Source organism: Marmota flaviventris, chromosome 2, assembly GCF_047511675.1.
Source record: "Marmota flaviventris isolate mMarFla1 chromosome 2, mMarFla1.hap1, whole genome shotgun sequence".
In the NCBI taxonomy this organism is placed as follows: Eukaryota; Metazoa; Chordata; class Mammalia; order Rodentia; family Sciuridae; genus Marmota; species Marmota flaviventris.
In genome coordinates, this window is record NC_092499.1 from 149,915,677 (window position 1) to 149,930,676 (window position 15,000).

At 35.4% G+C, this 15,000-nt stretch overlaps 1 protein-coding gene across 4 annotated transcripts in view; it reads right to left on the reverse strand.

The window, feature by feature from the left end:
• LOC114080805 (ceramide synthase 3) overlaps nt 1-15,000 on the reverse strand; it is a 159,471-nt gene that overhangs the window by 129,044 nt on the left and 15,427 nt on the right. For 3 of the 4 annotated variants that reach the window (XM_071608667.1, XM_071608668.1, XM_071608666.1), the window contains 4 exons: nt 14,893-14,982; nt 13,912-14,053; nt 12,818-13,408; nt 11,476-11,647 (listed from right to left, as the gene is read on the reverse strand). In XM_071608667.1, the coding sequence (XP_071464768.1) occupies nt 11,476-11,647; nt 12,818-13,408; nt 13,912-14,053; nt 14,893-14,982 (995 nt within the window). Of the gene's footprint in view, nt 1-7,240; nt 9,417-11,475; nt 11,648-12,817; nt 13,409-13,911; nt 14,054-14,892; nt 14,983-15,000 lie in introns of those variants that run through there. The other variant, XM_027922443.2, reaches the window with a different exon arrangement.

Here is a 15,000-nt window from a genome sequence, read left to right on the forward strand (position 1 = left end):
AGGGCTGGGGATTTAGCTCAGTTTATAGAGAACCTGTGAATTCAATATCCCTGTACTGGGGGAAAAAGATAAACCTAAATGGTGATGCTCTGGAAAAACTGCCCTTCATTATAAGGTATTAAATAACTTAAAAAACAAAGTCACTAGCAATCACAAATGTTCACTTGTGTGTTTACTTTTCCTGGACTTCAAGAGAGAATTGTGTTTGGTGGGAGACTTAGAACACTTAAAAAACACACAGATATGCAACTCAGCACTACTAGAAGTGTTTTTCACAGAAACCTAGTATTTTAAACCCTACCACCTTGCCTTCCATGATTAAGTAGGCTCTTGACAAGGATATTGGAAGGAAAGGAAATCCATATATCACATGCCATTTCTCAATGCTTCCAAGTACCAGAGAACTGTACTTTGAAAACAAAATTCCTGAAAAGGAAAATCACAAGCAACCCAGGCTATGTACAACATGTATTTTACCCAATGCACTAAGCAACTAGTCTATAGTTTAATCTACACTTGGCATAGCTCATGGTCAACCGCAAATTTAGAAAAGGATCACTGTTGGTTTTTCCTGTGCCTTACATAGTAACTACACTAGTGAGCTTCGCAATAGGAAGTGATATACTGTGATAACTGTAAAGGCTTTGGTCTGATTATTTCCTTAGAATAATCAGAAAAATTTTGAATTTGTTTGCTGCTCTGATCTATGAAAACATAGTTAAGACATTTTAATTAAATACAATTTTCAAATGACCATTTTAATAAAGCAAGGCAACATTATAGGCTGTCATAAGTGATGTTCGATATTTAGGTCATATATCCAAATATCTGGGCAGACCAAGTCCGCCAAATGTGGCACCAGTGGGTTATATTATGCATTGGTGGGTGTGGGCCCAGCACGTACCCAGGAAGAGGTGGGAGGATGGGCAGCAGGTCAAATCAGTTTATAGGGAATCCTTTTCATACTTGTGAACTGAACATCTTCAGTGATCATTATAAAAACTGTTTCTGACTTGGATGGCATTGTTTCCAGCCTTTCTGTCATTCCAAACATGCCACCCAAAATTCCAGTATTCAGATGGTACAGAAAACACTAGTTGAAAATCACTGTCCCTGTGGTTTCTCCCTTCTACCTTGCACAGCACATTTGGGTCCAACTAAAAGTGCTCTCTCAAGTGCACCAATGCTTCAAATACTTTGCACCTAATGGTGCAAACCTTCAGTAGCTTCTCAGACCTGATCCTACTGTTCCTCTCCTCATTTCCTTCTAGTATTTCTGGGTTGCCTGCTGTCCAAATTTCTTTCATTTTCCTTCTTCTATCCAGGCTTCTATATATACCCTTTTCTATATATACCCTCAGGGATTATGATTTTCATAATATCTATATACAAATGATGCTCATATTTTGTTCTAACATTGCCCTCCTGATATTTAAAAGATTTGTCTGCTGGATATCACCATATGTCACAGTGCCTTTAGTCACTCAGGTGAAAACAGATCTCATTTTCTTCTTCACAAGGCATTTTACTTCATTTATAAATAAAATAGCAGTAGCAGCATCCTAGCTATGCAAGGGAAAAATGGCTCCTTGTTTCAGGTGGATTCTCCTTCCTTTGTAAAATTTAATTTTTTTTCCAGTTGTATTTGTAGGCATTGTTTAAAGACTCAAAGTCTTTCAATTCTGGAGACTTTTCATAAATTTCTTTTGTACTTTTCCTCTTCCAGTCCTTATCCTACTTTCTCAATTACTGAAACTCATCAGCTGGTCCCTAGATTTTATCATTTCTTCATCCCATTTTCTAATTTCTTTGTCCCATTTCTAGACTTTCTATATTTCCTCAACTTAATTGTATAAATTTCTAAATCAGTTTTGCATTTTTGCTACTCTAAGAAGTATTTTTCTTCAATTGTTAAAATGTAATGTTCTTTACAATCTCTTACTCTGAGGATATGATAGATTTAACTTCTTCCTGTTTAATGTTTCATGTTTGTTTTGGCCTCAGCTTTTCATATCTGTACTCCCTACTCCCCACCCCATGCCTGACAATCCTCCATTTTTCAATCATTTGTAAGAATGGGGCACTTACATCTCTACACAGGGTGAGGTTTGCAACTGTGAGCTTCACAGTAGGGTGACTTGGCTAAATAGTTTCTTTGGGGGTCCCCCTCCCCTTCCTATGTCAATATCTTTAGATATTTTCTCTTGGCTTAATTAGGTTTCCCAGAAGTGTCTCTTCTAGGCTCTTGTCTGCAATTAGAAGTGTTCTGGGAACAGGAGTTGGGAGAATGCTGGAGAGGGAAGTCGTTTTCTCCTGAGTCCCTCTGTTTCATTCTATTATTCCTATTCTCAGCTGTATCTGGTGTCTCCCTGATCCAAAGATTCTCTGGTTTACTCTCTTTGGGAAATAGGCTTCTAATCTGCTAAGTTTTTTTTTTCTTTTTTGCTGGGGGGCGGGGGGAACAGTGAATAGAGCTTTAGCTACACAGAATAGGGCAGGAGATTGTTTCTTGAACAGACTTTCCAGCAGATATTGCTTAACAACTGTGTGGTGCTCTCTAAACTCCTGAGCCTTCAGGGGATCCACCATGTTAATCAGGCTGCTTTTCAGCTTTCCCTGTATCAGACTGAGGATTTAGTTTTCTTGGGTCTGCTAAGTCAGTTATTAATCATCTACTTACCTTTTAACTTTCAAAATTGCTTCCTCCCTTTCTGTTTTGTCCATGTGTGTCTTGTTGCTCCTGATTTTTGTCTCTTTACTATGTCTTAGGGTATCTGGAGGGGGAGAAGTGGATGTGATTGATATTCAGCTGGAAGGCCCGAGTGTTTCCAATGTCCTGGATTCAAAGGACTTCTATAGCAGATTCTTGCCAATCTTCCTGTTTGTTCATCTAGTCACTATATTTCATGGAAATTACTTTCTTTCTTTACTCAAAAATCTCATCAGCTCTCCACTGCCTAGAATAGTCAAAATTTCTGAGTGTGGTCTTGGATAATCTGACCTTAGGATACTTTTCTAGTATAGGACTCATTACACCATCATTCACCCATATCCAAAACTGCAACAATTTTAGTTTCAACAATTTAGTTTCAATGGTATCCATCACTTTCTGTCTTAAGGGAAAGGAATAAATTATGGAAAGGAGTGTGAGAAGACACTGGAACCAGACTACCTAGCTTAACTTAGCCATTAACTTAGCTCTACCACTTTGCCAATTGGATGATCTTAGGCAAGTTGCTTAATCTCCTCATCTGCAAAACAGAGCTCATAATAGCACTCACCTTCTAACATTACCATAGGGATTTGCAGAGCACTTAGAACAGTGGCTGGTATTTGGGAAATGCAATCTAAACATTACAATTACAATTCCCCACACATCTGTCTCCCATAGGAAATTATTAAGCTCTTAGAGAAAAATTTCATTTATTCAACATGTTTGGTGTACTTATGATGTGGCAGTTGTTAGCCAATGGGGACAACGTTAAAAAAAAAAAAAACCTGGCAAATGGGAAGACTGTTGAATAATGATTCAAACAGAATGTGACAAATGCTATACTCCAGGAAAAAAGAATAGTGCAAAAAGTGCAGAGACTACAAAGCAAGTAAAATCTAATGGTCCAGGACAGATGGGGAATTCTTTCTGACCTAACATTTGAGACGGGGCATGAATGAATATGTAGGGCAAATGCTGTGTTGCTAAGAACCATGGCAGGGAAGAACCACAGGTGGGGCTGAAAAGACAGGCTGGGGCCCATTGCACAAGTCTGCATGTCATTGTCTGGTGTTTGTCAACCTCACCATCCTAATACAATGGGTGTGCCACATGTTACTAACAATAGATGAAATGTGGCTACCTGACATTGTAAAAATAAATCAGGACACACTCCCAGGGTCTAAGAAAAGAAGCCAGACACAAAAGAATACATACTCTAGGATTCCATTTACATAAAAGTAAAAAAACCAGGTAAAGCTAATTGATGTTTCCTCCATTCAGGATATAGCTGTCTTTAAGGGTGGATAGTGACTGGAAGAAGAACTAAGGGGGACTTCTGGGTACCACTAGTGTGTTTTGACTGGGGTGCTGGTTCCACTGTCATGCCATTTCCGAAAATTCAACATTCTGTATACTCACGAACAGCTTTTCCGTGTCTTTTATGCTTCAAGTTAAATAGAGTATATTCATGACACTTTATGCTAACTTGCTTTTTATTGGGAGAAGGATTACAGATGGCCCTCTGGGAATCCCCTGGGAGCTCACTAGGTAGATAAATATTGCTCATTACATGTTCCTTTATGGCCTAATCTGAGAACAGCTTGTGGATGCTCTAAAAAACCAAGTATAGTCACCATATAACCAAGGGTCACCTTCAGCAACAGCAGGGCTTGGCATGTGTGTAATGAACTAACGTGCACTCAAAAGTCAGTTACACACTTGGCACTCCTGCCAGATTGCTTTCCCCTCATTTTATGTACAATAAAGACGGTGGTTTCTTATTAACCTTATAAAGAAATGTAGGCGCAAAACACATCTGCATTTGTAAAAGTTATAATTCATTCAATATTTATGTATCCTAGGGAACATTTTTTTCTCAAGTTTTTTATTAAAAAAATTTTTTTTAACCCAGTTACAGGCAAAAGAGCACAAAAAGATACGATAAGTCAAATCCATTTCAGATCTCTCTCGCAAGGTAACTACTGTGTTCTCTCTCTCTCACACACACACACACACACACACACACATATATTTTGGGGGTAGTATTGAGAATTGAACCCTGGGCCTTGTACATGCTTGGTAAATGTTCTACCACTGAGCTACATTTCCAGCCCCTTTTATTTTGGGGGGACAGGGTCTCTCTAAGTTGAAGAAGCTAGCCTAAGCCTAGCTTGCAAACCTCCTGCCTCAGTCTCCTGAGGTCACAAGCATGCACCACTATGCCTGGCTTCTCTTACACATTCTTAAATACACATTTTGTATGGTCATCCCTCTGTATTATGGATTCAATCATAATAGATTGAAAATATTTGAAAAAACATTACATCTGTACTGAATGTATATAGACTTTTTTCTTGTCATTATTTCCTAACACAGTGTACATAGTATTTACATAGTATTAGGTATAAGTAATCTAGAAGGCTGTGGGTAGGATATGTGCAAATAGTATGCCATTTTATATAAGGGACTTAAATACCTGTGAATTTTGGTATCTTGGCAAGGTGTGTATGGATGGTGTAGGTACTGAAACCAACTCTCTGTAGATACCAAAGGATGACTATATAAATACATGGATGTGTATTACTCCTGCCCCACTACTTTTCTAAATAAATGGGTGCCCATTATATCCATCTATTTTTACAGGAGATGTTTCATATCTATAAAGCATGGATATACTCATTCTTTTCACAGGTATACATTCCAATGATATTTCAAGTCTTTTGTGTTTTACAATGTGGCATTGAACATCCTTGAAATCACATTCTTTGATGTGCTTTTTAAGTTATGATAGAGCCAAGCATAGTGGCATATACCTGCAGTTCCTGATCCTCAGGAGGCTGAGGCAGGACAATCACTTGAGTCCAGGAGTTCCAGATCAGCCTAGGCATTTCAAAAAATAAAAATATTAAAATAAATAACTTATGGTAGAAACTGAATGAATGTGTATTTTTACTAACAGTGTACTTTTAACAAACTTTTTGACCTCTGCATTTCTATTTGATTAACATGGGCACCTCATTATTTTAATTAGCAATATTCTATTCAGTTCCACTGACCTCTCTATTTCTACCTTAATAAATATTAAACTGTTTTGATTACCATATATAATCAATATTAAATCAAATATTAATCAGAAGATAAACTTTAATGTCTAGTAGATTAAGTCTTCCTTATATTCCTTATATTTTTCTACAAAGGGGACTTTTACAGAGTATTTTAAGGACATCATTTTAGATTGCTTTAATGACAGAGTCACCAGCATAACACAGTTGCTGCTCATATTACACAAATCTAATAAACATAAGAAAAAATCCATGTACTGCTTCTGTTCAGAAAGACAGAATTATACATACCACAATAATTTTAAATCAGAAAATTACCTGATTAGAAAAAATTTTTAGAAGAATCACATTTAAAAGCTGGAGGCATCACAATGCCACACAGCAAAACTATGGTAATAAAAGCAGCATGGGACTGGCACACAGACCAATGGAACCCAATAGCAACTCCACAAATTAATCCACATGTTTACATCCAATTGACTTTCAACAAAGGTGCCGAGAACAGTTATTGAAGAAAGGATAGTCTTTTTAATAAATGATAACTAGAAAAACCGAACATACATATTTAGAAGAATTTAGAAGAATGAAACCCCTACCTCTTACCACATGCAAAGATCAATTCACGATAGAGCAAAGACCTAAATGTAAGACTGGAAACTATAAACTACAAAAAAAAAAAAAAAAAAAAAAAATAGGGGAAATGCTTTAGGATATTTTGGATAAGACCCCAAAAGCACATACAACAAAAGTGAAACAAGGGAAATAACTATACATCTGACAAGCGACTAATATCCAGAATACATAGAGAACACAAACAACAACAAAACAAACAAACAACAAAAACAAATAATTCAATTAAGAAAAATAGTCAAAATACCTGAAGAGATCTTTCTCAAAGAAAGACACAAAATCCTAGAAACGAGGGTGGGTTGGGGAGGGCAAGGGCAAGAGGACTCAAGTTTGAGGCCAGCTTCAGCAATTTAGGAAAAAACTCCATAACTTAGTGAGATCCTGTCTCAAAATAAAAAGTAAAAGAACTGGGGATGTAGCTCCATGGTCAAACATCCCTGAGTTCAATCTCCAGTATTATTAGAAAAAAGAAGACATGCAAATGGCCAGCAGTATATGAAAAAATGTTCAACCTCTAAACATCAGAGAAATGCAGATCAAAACCATATGAGATAACATGTCACCCAAGTTAAAATGATTACTGTCAAGAGACAAAAAACAAAACCAGAAAAATAAACATTGGAGAGGATGTGCAGAAAACTCTTACACAGAAAAAGAAATATTGGAGAGGATGTACCGAAAACTCTTATATACTATTGGCAGGAATGTAAATTAGTACAGCCATTATGGAACATAAACAGTATTGAGGTTCCTTAAAAAACTGAAAATAGAACTACCATATAATCCTATCATTGGGTATATAGCCAAAGGAAATGAAATCAGTATATCAAAGAGATACTTGCATGCACATGTTTATTGCAATATGGTATACAATAGCAAAGATATGTAGTCAATTTAGACATCCATCAATGAAAGAATGCATTAGAGGTATATTATATATGCACAGTATACACATAATGAAATATTTTCTCATTAAAAATAATGGAATCCTGTCATTTTTCAGCACCATGGATGGAACTAGAGGACTTTATATTAAGTGTAATGAGCCAGGACAAAGACAAATGCTGCATTTTCTCACTCTTGTGGAAGTTAAAGAAATTGATCACATAGAAGTAGAGAGTAGAACGCAGGTCACTAGAAACTAGGAAAGCAGGAGGAAAGGAGGGACAGAGGTTGAATAATGAGTACCACAAAATCATTAGATGGGGAAATTGGTCTAATGTTCTACAGCACAGGAGGGTAATTATAGTCTACAACAACAAACATTTCAAAATAAGTAGAAAAGAAGAATTTAAAGGTTCACAACACAGAATTGATAATTTTGAGGAGTTGGAGATAGTAATTACCTTTACTTGCTCAATATACATTATAAACATGCATTCAATTATAATACTGTGCCACATAAATATCTACAAATATTATATGTCAACTAGAAATTTTTAAAAAACAATCACATTCATACAGTGGATCATGTTCATACAATAGACCTTCATTCCCCAAATCCATGTCCATCTGGAACCTGTAAGCATGATCTTATTTAGAAAAAGTTCTTTGCAGATGTAATCAAGTTAAGACAAGGTCATGCTGGATTAGAATGAGGCCTAATCCAATAACTGTTGCCCTTATAAAAGGGAAAATGGACATGGACACACATGCCATGCCAAGAGCAAGAGACTAGAGTAATGCAGCTACAAAGCAACGGACCTCAAAGACGGCTGGCAATACCAGAAGCAGGGAAAGTTTCTTCTCCAGAGCTTTGAGGGAAAGCACGACCATGATGACACCTTACTTTGGACTTACTGCCCTCCGAACTGAGAGAATACATTTTAGTGGTTTTAAGTTGTTAAGTAGGTAGTAATTTGTTATGGCAGCCCTAGGAAACTAATACAATTAACTGTCCCAAATTGTATATGCTTGAATCACCATCAATTTCAAGAGGCATACAATTATATCAAGTGATATGGCATTTGATGCATCTTTTCAGGCACTAGGCTGCTTCCAATAGGCAAAAAGAAAGACTTCATTTAGAAAACCCTTTAGTGGAGGTTTTTTTTTTTTTTTTTAACTGTTATATCATGGAGACACAATTTATATTGAGGAAAACCAATTCATGAAGTCAAATGCTACTGTTTCACAAAGGGCTCACACTTTTACTACACAGTGCCTCTGTACTTTTTAGCAACTTCAAAAGTGCAGCTGGATTATATGGGAAGAGATTTCTCTTTTGCAAACGGCAAATGGCATCTTGTAGCTCTTTGAAGCATTTTATTATTCTATAAAATATTCTTGCTTCAGAGACAGTGTTATTTGGGGCTGCTTCACAATCAATGAAGGAAGTAGTAGATTCCTTTGCAATCAGAGGCCATGATTGAGGCTCATGGTTAAATTCCTTTTTATCCCTGCTTAACCCAGCTGGGTCCTGAATTTTCTTAATTGCTTCTTGGTGTAAAGTTGTTTGTTCACTTTTTACTAAACACTGGTCTGTGGATTCTGCTTCAGAATCATCAGAGTCTTCATAATCTACCAGACTGTGAGACGCCTGGGGGGAAGACAGACTATGATCCCCCATGGTATGGGTTTCCTTGGATATCACAACCTGGTTCAGTGGTTCAGAAGAATCACCAGAAGCCCTGGGGACCCAAGCGTGTCCCTTTTTGTGACTATTAGGAGCAGTCAAATGATGAGGCAGTATGGGGTTGGTGCTTCTGTTTTGGACTAGTGAGGAGACACAACCACAAATATTTATGCCATATTGAGATTCAGATGCATCAAAGAACTTACAGATAGTGAAAAAATTATCACAGTCTTTTTGCAGTAATTTTAAATACCTAACAAAATATTCAAGAAAACAGGTTTCTGATGAAATCAAAAAGTCAAGAAGAACTGTAGAATCAAATCCTATATTTTTTAGGAAGAATAAGAAAATACAGTGAGGATTATAACCATTTTCATGGGTGTGACGGATCCACATTTCCTTTTCTTGGGTCAACCTTTTGGTAGCCTCACATTCTCTGAAAATGAAGGTAATGGTGAACTCGGATTAATGACTTTTTATAAACATAACAGTTTTGACAGATTTAATTCACATGCCACATATTCACCTGTCACCTTACTTTTTAATCTACCCATAACTTTAAAAGAAAAAAGTTCAAAACCAATCCTTTTCCCCACAAACTCTAAGAGAATTTGACTTAATAAAACAAAGTCCACTGTCTTAGGCATTTCCACTTTTTGTCTGCCTAACAGAAGTCCTGCCATCCTTTATCCTGACATCAGAACCCTTCATTCTTTTGGGCAACCAATTCTATGTGGTAAGGTAGAGCTGGAACCTAAACCAGTTCCCCACTCTCCTCAGCAGAGGTGGGCAATTAACCCAGACTGACCCATCAGTGCACTCATGCTCCTTGCTGGCCACAATGATTGGTTCTGAATATGGGACTCAAGTGAGCTATTCAGATCTCTGCTGGGATTTTTACTTGAGATATGAAAGGTGATAATTCTAAGACTGAGGTAAACCTGATGAGCTGCTAGTAGCTCATAAAATATTCTTGCTTTGGAGAATATTAAAAAGAAAGACTTCATTTAGAAAACCCTTTAGTGGAGGTTTTTTGTTTGTTTGTTTTGTTTTTAACTATTATATCATTGAGACACAATTTATATTGAGGAAAACCAATTCATGAAGTCAAATGCTACTGTTTCACAAAGAGCTCACACTTTTATTACACAGTGCCTCTGTACTTTTTAGCAACTTCAAAAGTGCAGCTGGATTATATGGGAAGATATTTCTCTTTTACAAATGGCAAATGGCAAATGCCTAAAATTAATTCAGAATTGTGAGATACCAAAAAGGAGAAGTAACTGATGACAATTTAAATCCTTGATGCCAACTAAATCCCTTAAGAACTCCTCATAGTGAGCCAATAAATCCTTTGTTTGTTTAAATCAGTTTGAGTTGATTTCCATCATTTACCACCAAAAAAATCTTTAATATAACTACATATTTTTTGAAAGTATGTATGCCATAAGTATATGCCGTTAAGGACACTGAACTGAAATGAACAGAGAAATTCACATATAAAGCAAATTTAATTCAGAGGCTTCCTCTTTCTTAAGAAGTCAACTTTGAATACAATTAAGATATGCTCTTATAGGCCTGTGCATTTTCAGTATGAATTTTTATTTTACCATTTTTGAGCCTAATTCAAATCATATGCAGGAATTTTGTGTTCTTGATTAGAACCTTTTGAAAATTGGCCTCAAACACTTGGTCTGAAAGCAGCCACTGCCAGCAGTGTCATAACACAGCAAGTACTGGCAGCACAACGCTGCACCGCCGATCATTAGTGAGAAATCCCTTTCTCCCAGGCCAAGAAAGAAATGGAAATAAAGCAAATACTTTAGGGTTTTAATAAAGCAGAGCAGAAATGGTGGAAAAGGTCATCAGTTATTAATTTCATAAGCAATTATAGATATTTGCCACAAGAAGATATTGCTGTTAAGTGCAGCTGTTTTAATAAAGTAGAAACAGAGTCAGTATGAAATGTCACCAGTAACAAAATTCAAAATTAATTTTACATACTTGCCTTAAGAAGGTAGAAGTTAAAATGTGGCTGTAGATTACAGTGAAAATATAGAACTGTTCCTTTGATTATTTATAAGTCAGTACTTATTTTTATAAAGGAAAAAAAATATCTTACAGAAGTTTTATACAGAAATGTAAGTCTCAGAGGTGAATAATGATCATACCCATCAAATGTGATTCACAGAAGTGAATTAGCTTACTCCTAACTACACAGGTAAAGCAGACGTGCAGACTATATAGGAACCCAGGTTTTCAGATTCCAGCCTAGTTCTACATCCCTGCCCAGTCTGCCAAGTTATCATAATAATACAAATGTAATCTTGTTTGCGTGTAAGGCAAGATTAAAGAAAGGAATTGGAACTTAGGAGGAAACCACAAGATCCACCACCCAATTGATGGAAGGTAAATAATACACTCAGCACATTTTCTGAAATGTTTCCTGCCTTTTGGCTTGCGGATAGTTCAATAATTACTTTAAACTCACTAACCTGGTCAACTTTAGGTAGATGCCCATTGATGCCTTGGCAGCCTCCAGCATGTCATCGTCTTGTTCTATGAATACCCTGGACAGCCATTCACATGGATTATGTAGTTGCAGTGAGGGCTGAAGGTGAGGCTTTAAGAAGGTCAGTAACTCAGACATGAACCTGTGTAAATCAACTTCAAAAAATGCAAGTTTCAAAGTGTAGGCAATAGTTTATGAATACATTAATAATACCTTGCCTATATACAAATTTCTAATAAAGTACCTTAAAGTGCTAGATCATAATTCACACCTTCTAAAAGTTATATAAATTAGGGAGTATTTCTATTTTATAATGAGGAAACTGAGGCTCAGAGAAAAAAGTGATTTAGAAAGATGCATTTAAAATGTTAGCATGCATTTAAAAATGGCTATATGTCTATTTGGCACAAGTGACAAATAAGTAATTATAATACAGCTGAGAAAAAAATTACATGGTGATCTCTTGATAAAAGCATATACATAAATGATGAAAAAAGGTCTTTTCACTGGATACCAGAGCTGCTTTTTACTAGAGACAATACAACCAAGCAAATTTTTCCTTCAAAATAACAGAAAATATTTTTTGTTTGTTTATTAAAGCATGAAAAGAAAGTTCTGCTTAATATTAAGCAAAAAATATCAAAAAGGCTTATGGAATTTTTAAACTATGAATTATACAATAGATGCCACCTAGTGTTCCAAATTGTAACTACAAAAATTATAACTAATAAGTAGTTATTAAAAGCTCAATGATATCCAAAGCAGTCCAGGAAAGTCACTGCTTACAATTTATGCTTTTCACAGTAGGCTGTTTGGTAGACATTTACTATTCATTTTTCTCAAATGAAATAGAGGACATGTATTCTCCAACACCTACACTGAAAATCATACTTTATAAGGCTTTCTTTGAACACTTGATTTATCATCTTGGAAATTATATGCAACAATTTCTTCATCAATATAACTTCTCATACTTTAGTTTTAATTTGATTTCTAATTATCAACAATCCACATAAGTAGATAATACTACATTCATGAATGATAATATAAATAAAATACAAATATTTGAATATGAGTTGACTTCTATCATTTATTATGAGATGACTTGAGAGTAATTTTTTTTTGGCTGAAGTCTTTTATTATGCTATACACATTCAGTTAGCCCACAAAAAGCTGGCATGTTCCTTAAGGTTATTTCTTTTGGGGGAAAAATCTTAAATTAATGGAATTTATACTAGTCCTGAGATTTGATAATTAAGAATTATTTTACTGAAGTAAATAATTATACATTAGTTTGCACAAAAAAAAGGGGTTTGGAGAATTACCTTTCATTTCATTTGTTGAGGTATCACTTTGAAATTTGATTTCTAAGGATTTCATTGTAATTAAACTTGCTGCTCTAAGGATCACATGATCTGGACCACAGAGATATGCACATCCAGGCTGAACTTCATCACCTCCAAAGCAGGAAGGTTTTCTATGAACAGACAATGTCTTCAACAACCCAAGATGCACAGCTTGCAAAACAGCATTAGCTAAAGCCAACATGTCCGTGTCTAAGTGATGATCTGGCGATATCATGGCAGGAACTGAGCCACGACAGAGGTCTTCGCCCACTTTATAGAGAAGGCACTTTTTTATGAAAATGATCAACTTTCTTTTGACAAAAGCCTGAATAGGCCAGGTCAGAACATTTAGCACACAAGAAGGTTTCAAAAATAAAATCCTTTGGCTCCTGCAATCTAACTTCAGGTAGATTCTGGAGGTTATGAGAAGTTCGAGCAATTCCAGGAAACATACCAAGCTGTTTATTATTCTAGAAGGATTCTGACAATTTTCAAAATGCTGAGCGAATAAGGAATCATAGAACACTTCAAGAGTACTATCAAAAGGAGTCAGGAACTGCTTTAAAATTTCTGCAATTATACAAAAAGAAATTATAAACAATAGGGAAAACAATGCAATTTTATAAAATGCAATTTTATAATTCAATTTTTGTAAATATCACTTCATAAGAGAAAAGAGGTTTGGAATATTTACCTAGAGTATGAACAAATGAGAATACAGAGATTAAAAGTTATTAACCATGGTTAACATTCACTTTACAAACACCAATAGCAGCAGATAATAAGTAAAAGCTTTATTTTTTTCCTTGTAACTTTTTTTCTTTTTAAAAAAGTTATCCTTGGGCTGGGAATGTAGCTCAGTGGTAGAGTATCTGCCTAATGTGTAGGAGGCCCTAGATTTGAACCCCATGGCATGTGCACACACACGCAGGCATACACACAAAATATGGAGAGATTTTTTCTGTTTTTTATACTTCAAGACAGATTATAAGTAAGTTTTTTTTTTCTTGATTATAAATATAATGTTCCTGGAAGTTAGATGATGACTATTTATGGGGCAATGTAATGTGTACCTGCTTTTTCTGAACACGTATCTTTAAAGATTTCTTTCATTACCGCTGTAAGAGTCCAGAGACAATGTATTGCTTCATCACTCTCAGAATATCCAGAAAGATTTTTTTGGCAAAAAGCAATCCATGAATTACTTAACGTTATCTATAAGGAAGAAATAAAAAAATCTTATGATTTAGTACTTTCTTTATAATCATAAATTACCTATTATTCACAACACAACTATATGTTTACTTGTTTGCCTAAAAAAAGCATGATAACATTTGGTTAAACAAGAAGGAAGTAAAACATCCTAATATTCTTTAAGTGAAGAAAATCAATATATCAGAGAAATACAGGAAACATGCCAATATTAGCAGTCTTATCTCTAGGTGGTAGAACGATGTGTAGCTTTTATTTTGTTCTTTTTACTTTGTCACATTTTTCAAATTTCCTACTACCAATAACATCTTTTTATAATCAGAAAACAATGTTATTTTAAGAAGGAAACAAATCATTTATAGCTGAAAGAAGTCAGCAGATGCTTAGAATTGCTTATTAACTAATTCACAGATAAGAGGATAACCTGATTCTAAATTTATCGATATATTTTTTCCATTATGCTGAGGACCATTCTCAAAATTAATTTATATTAGCCTCTGAAAACAGGCTTAGTCTCAAACAGAGGTGCCTAAGCCTTTCTTGTGGAGAGGGGTCTAACCTACTTTCTTGAGAATGTGAAGAAAGTTATGGCCTCTGATGTGAAACCCACCTTTTAAGGTTAAGAATCTGATTTATTATAATTTATAATGTATTTAAGACTTTAATTCTTGATGTAAGCCACCATTGTATTATTAGATTCTTAGATTTTTGTGGACTTCACGTTATTACGTAAGCAAATACTTGATTAATGCAAATACCTGAAGGTGTAAAATCAAGTGTCAAAGAACAACTTTGAAAATATTAGAAGAGAAATAATAACATACTTTGATCACTTAGCTTACCTTTTCTCTCAACTGGAAATACAGAAGCAACGCAAGGCACTTTGCGGCCATGTGAGACAACAATTTGTCTGAATTTTGGAACATGCAGATCTACAACCAAACAAATAC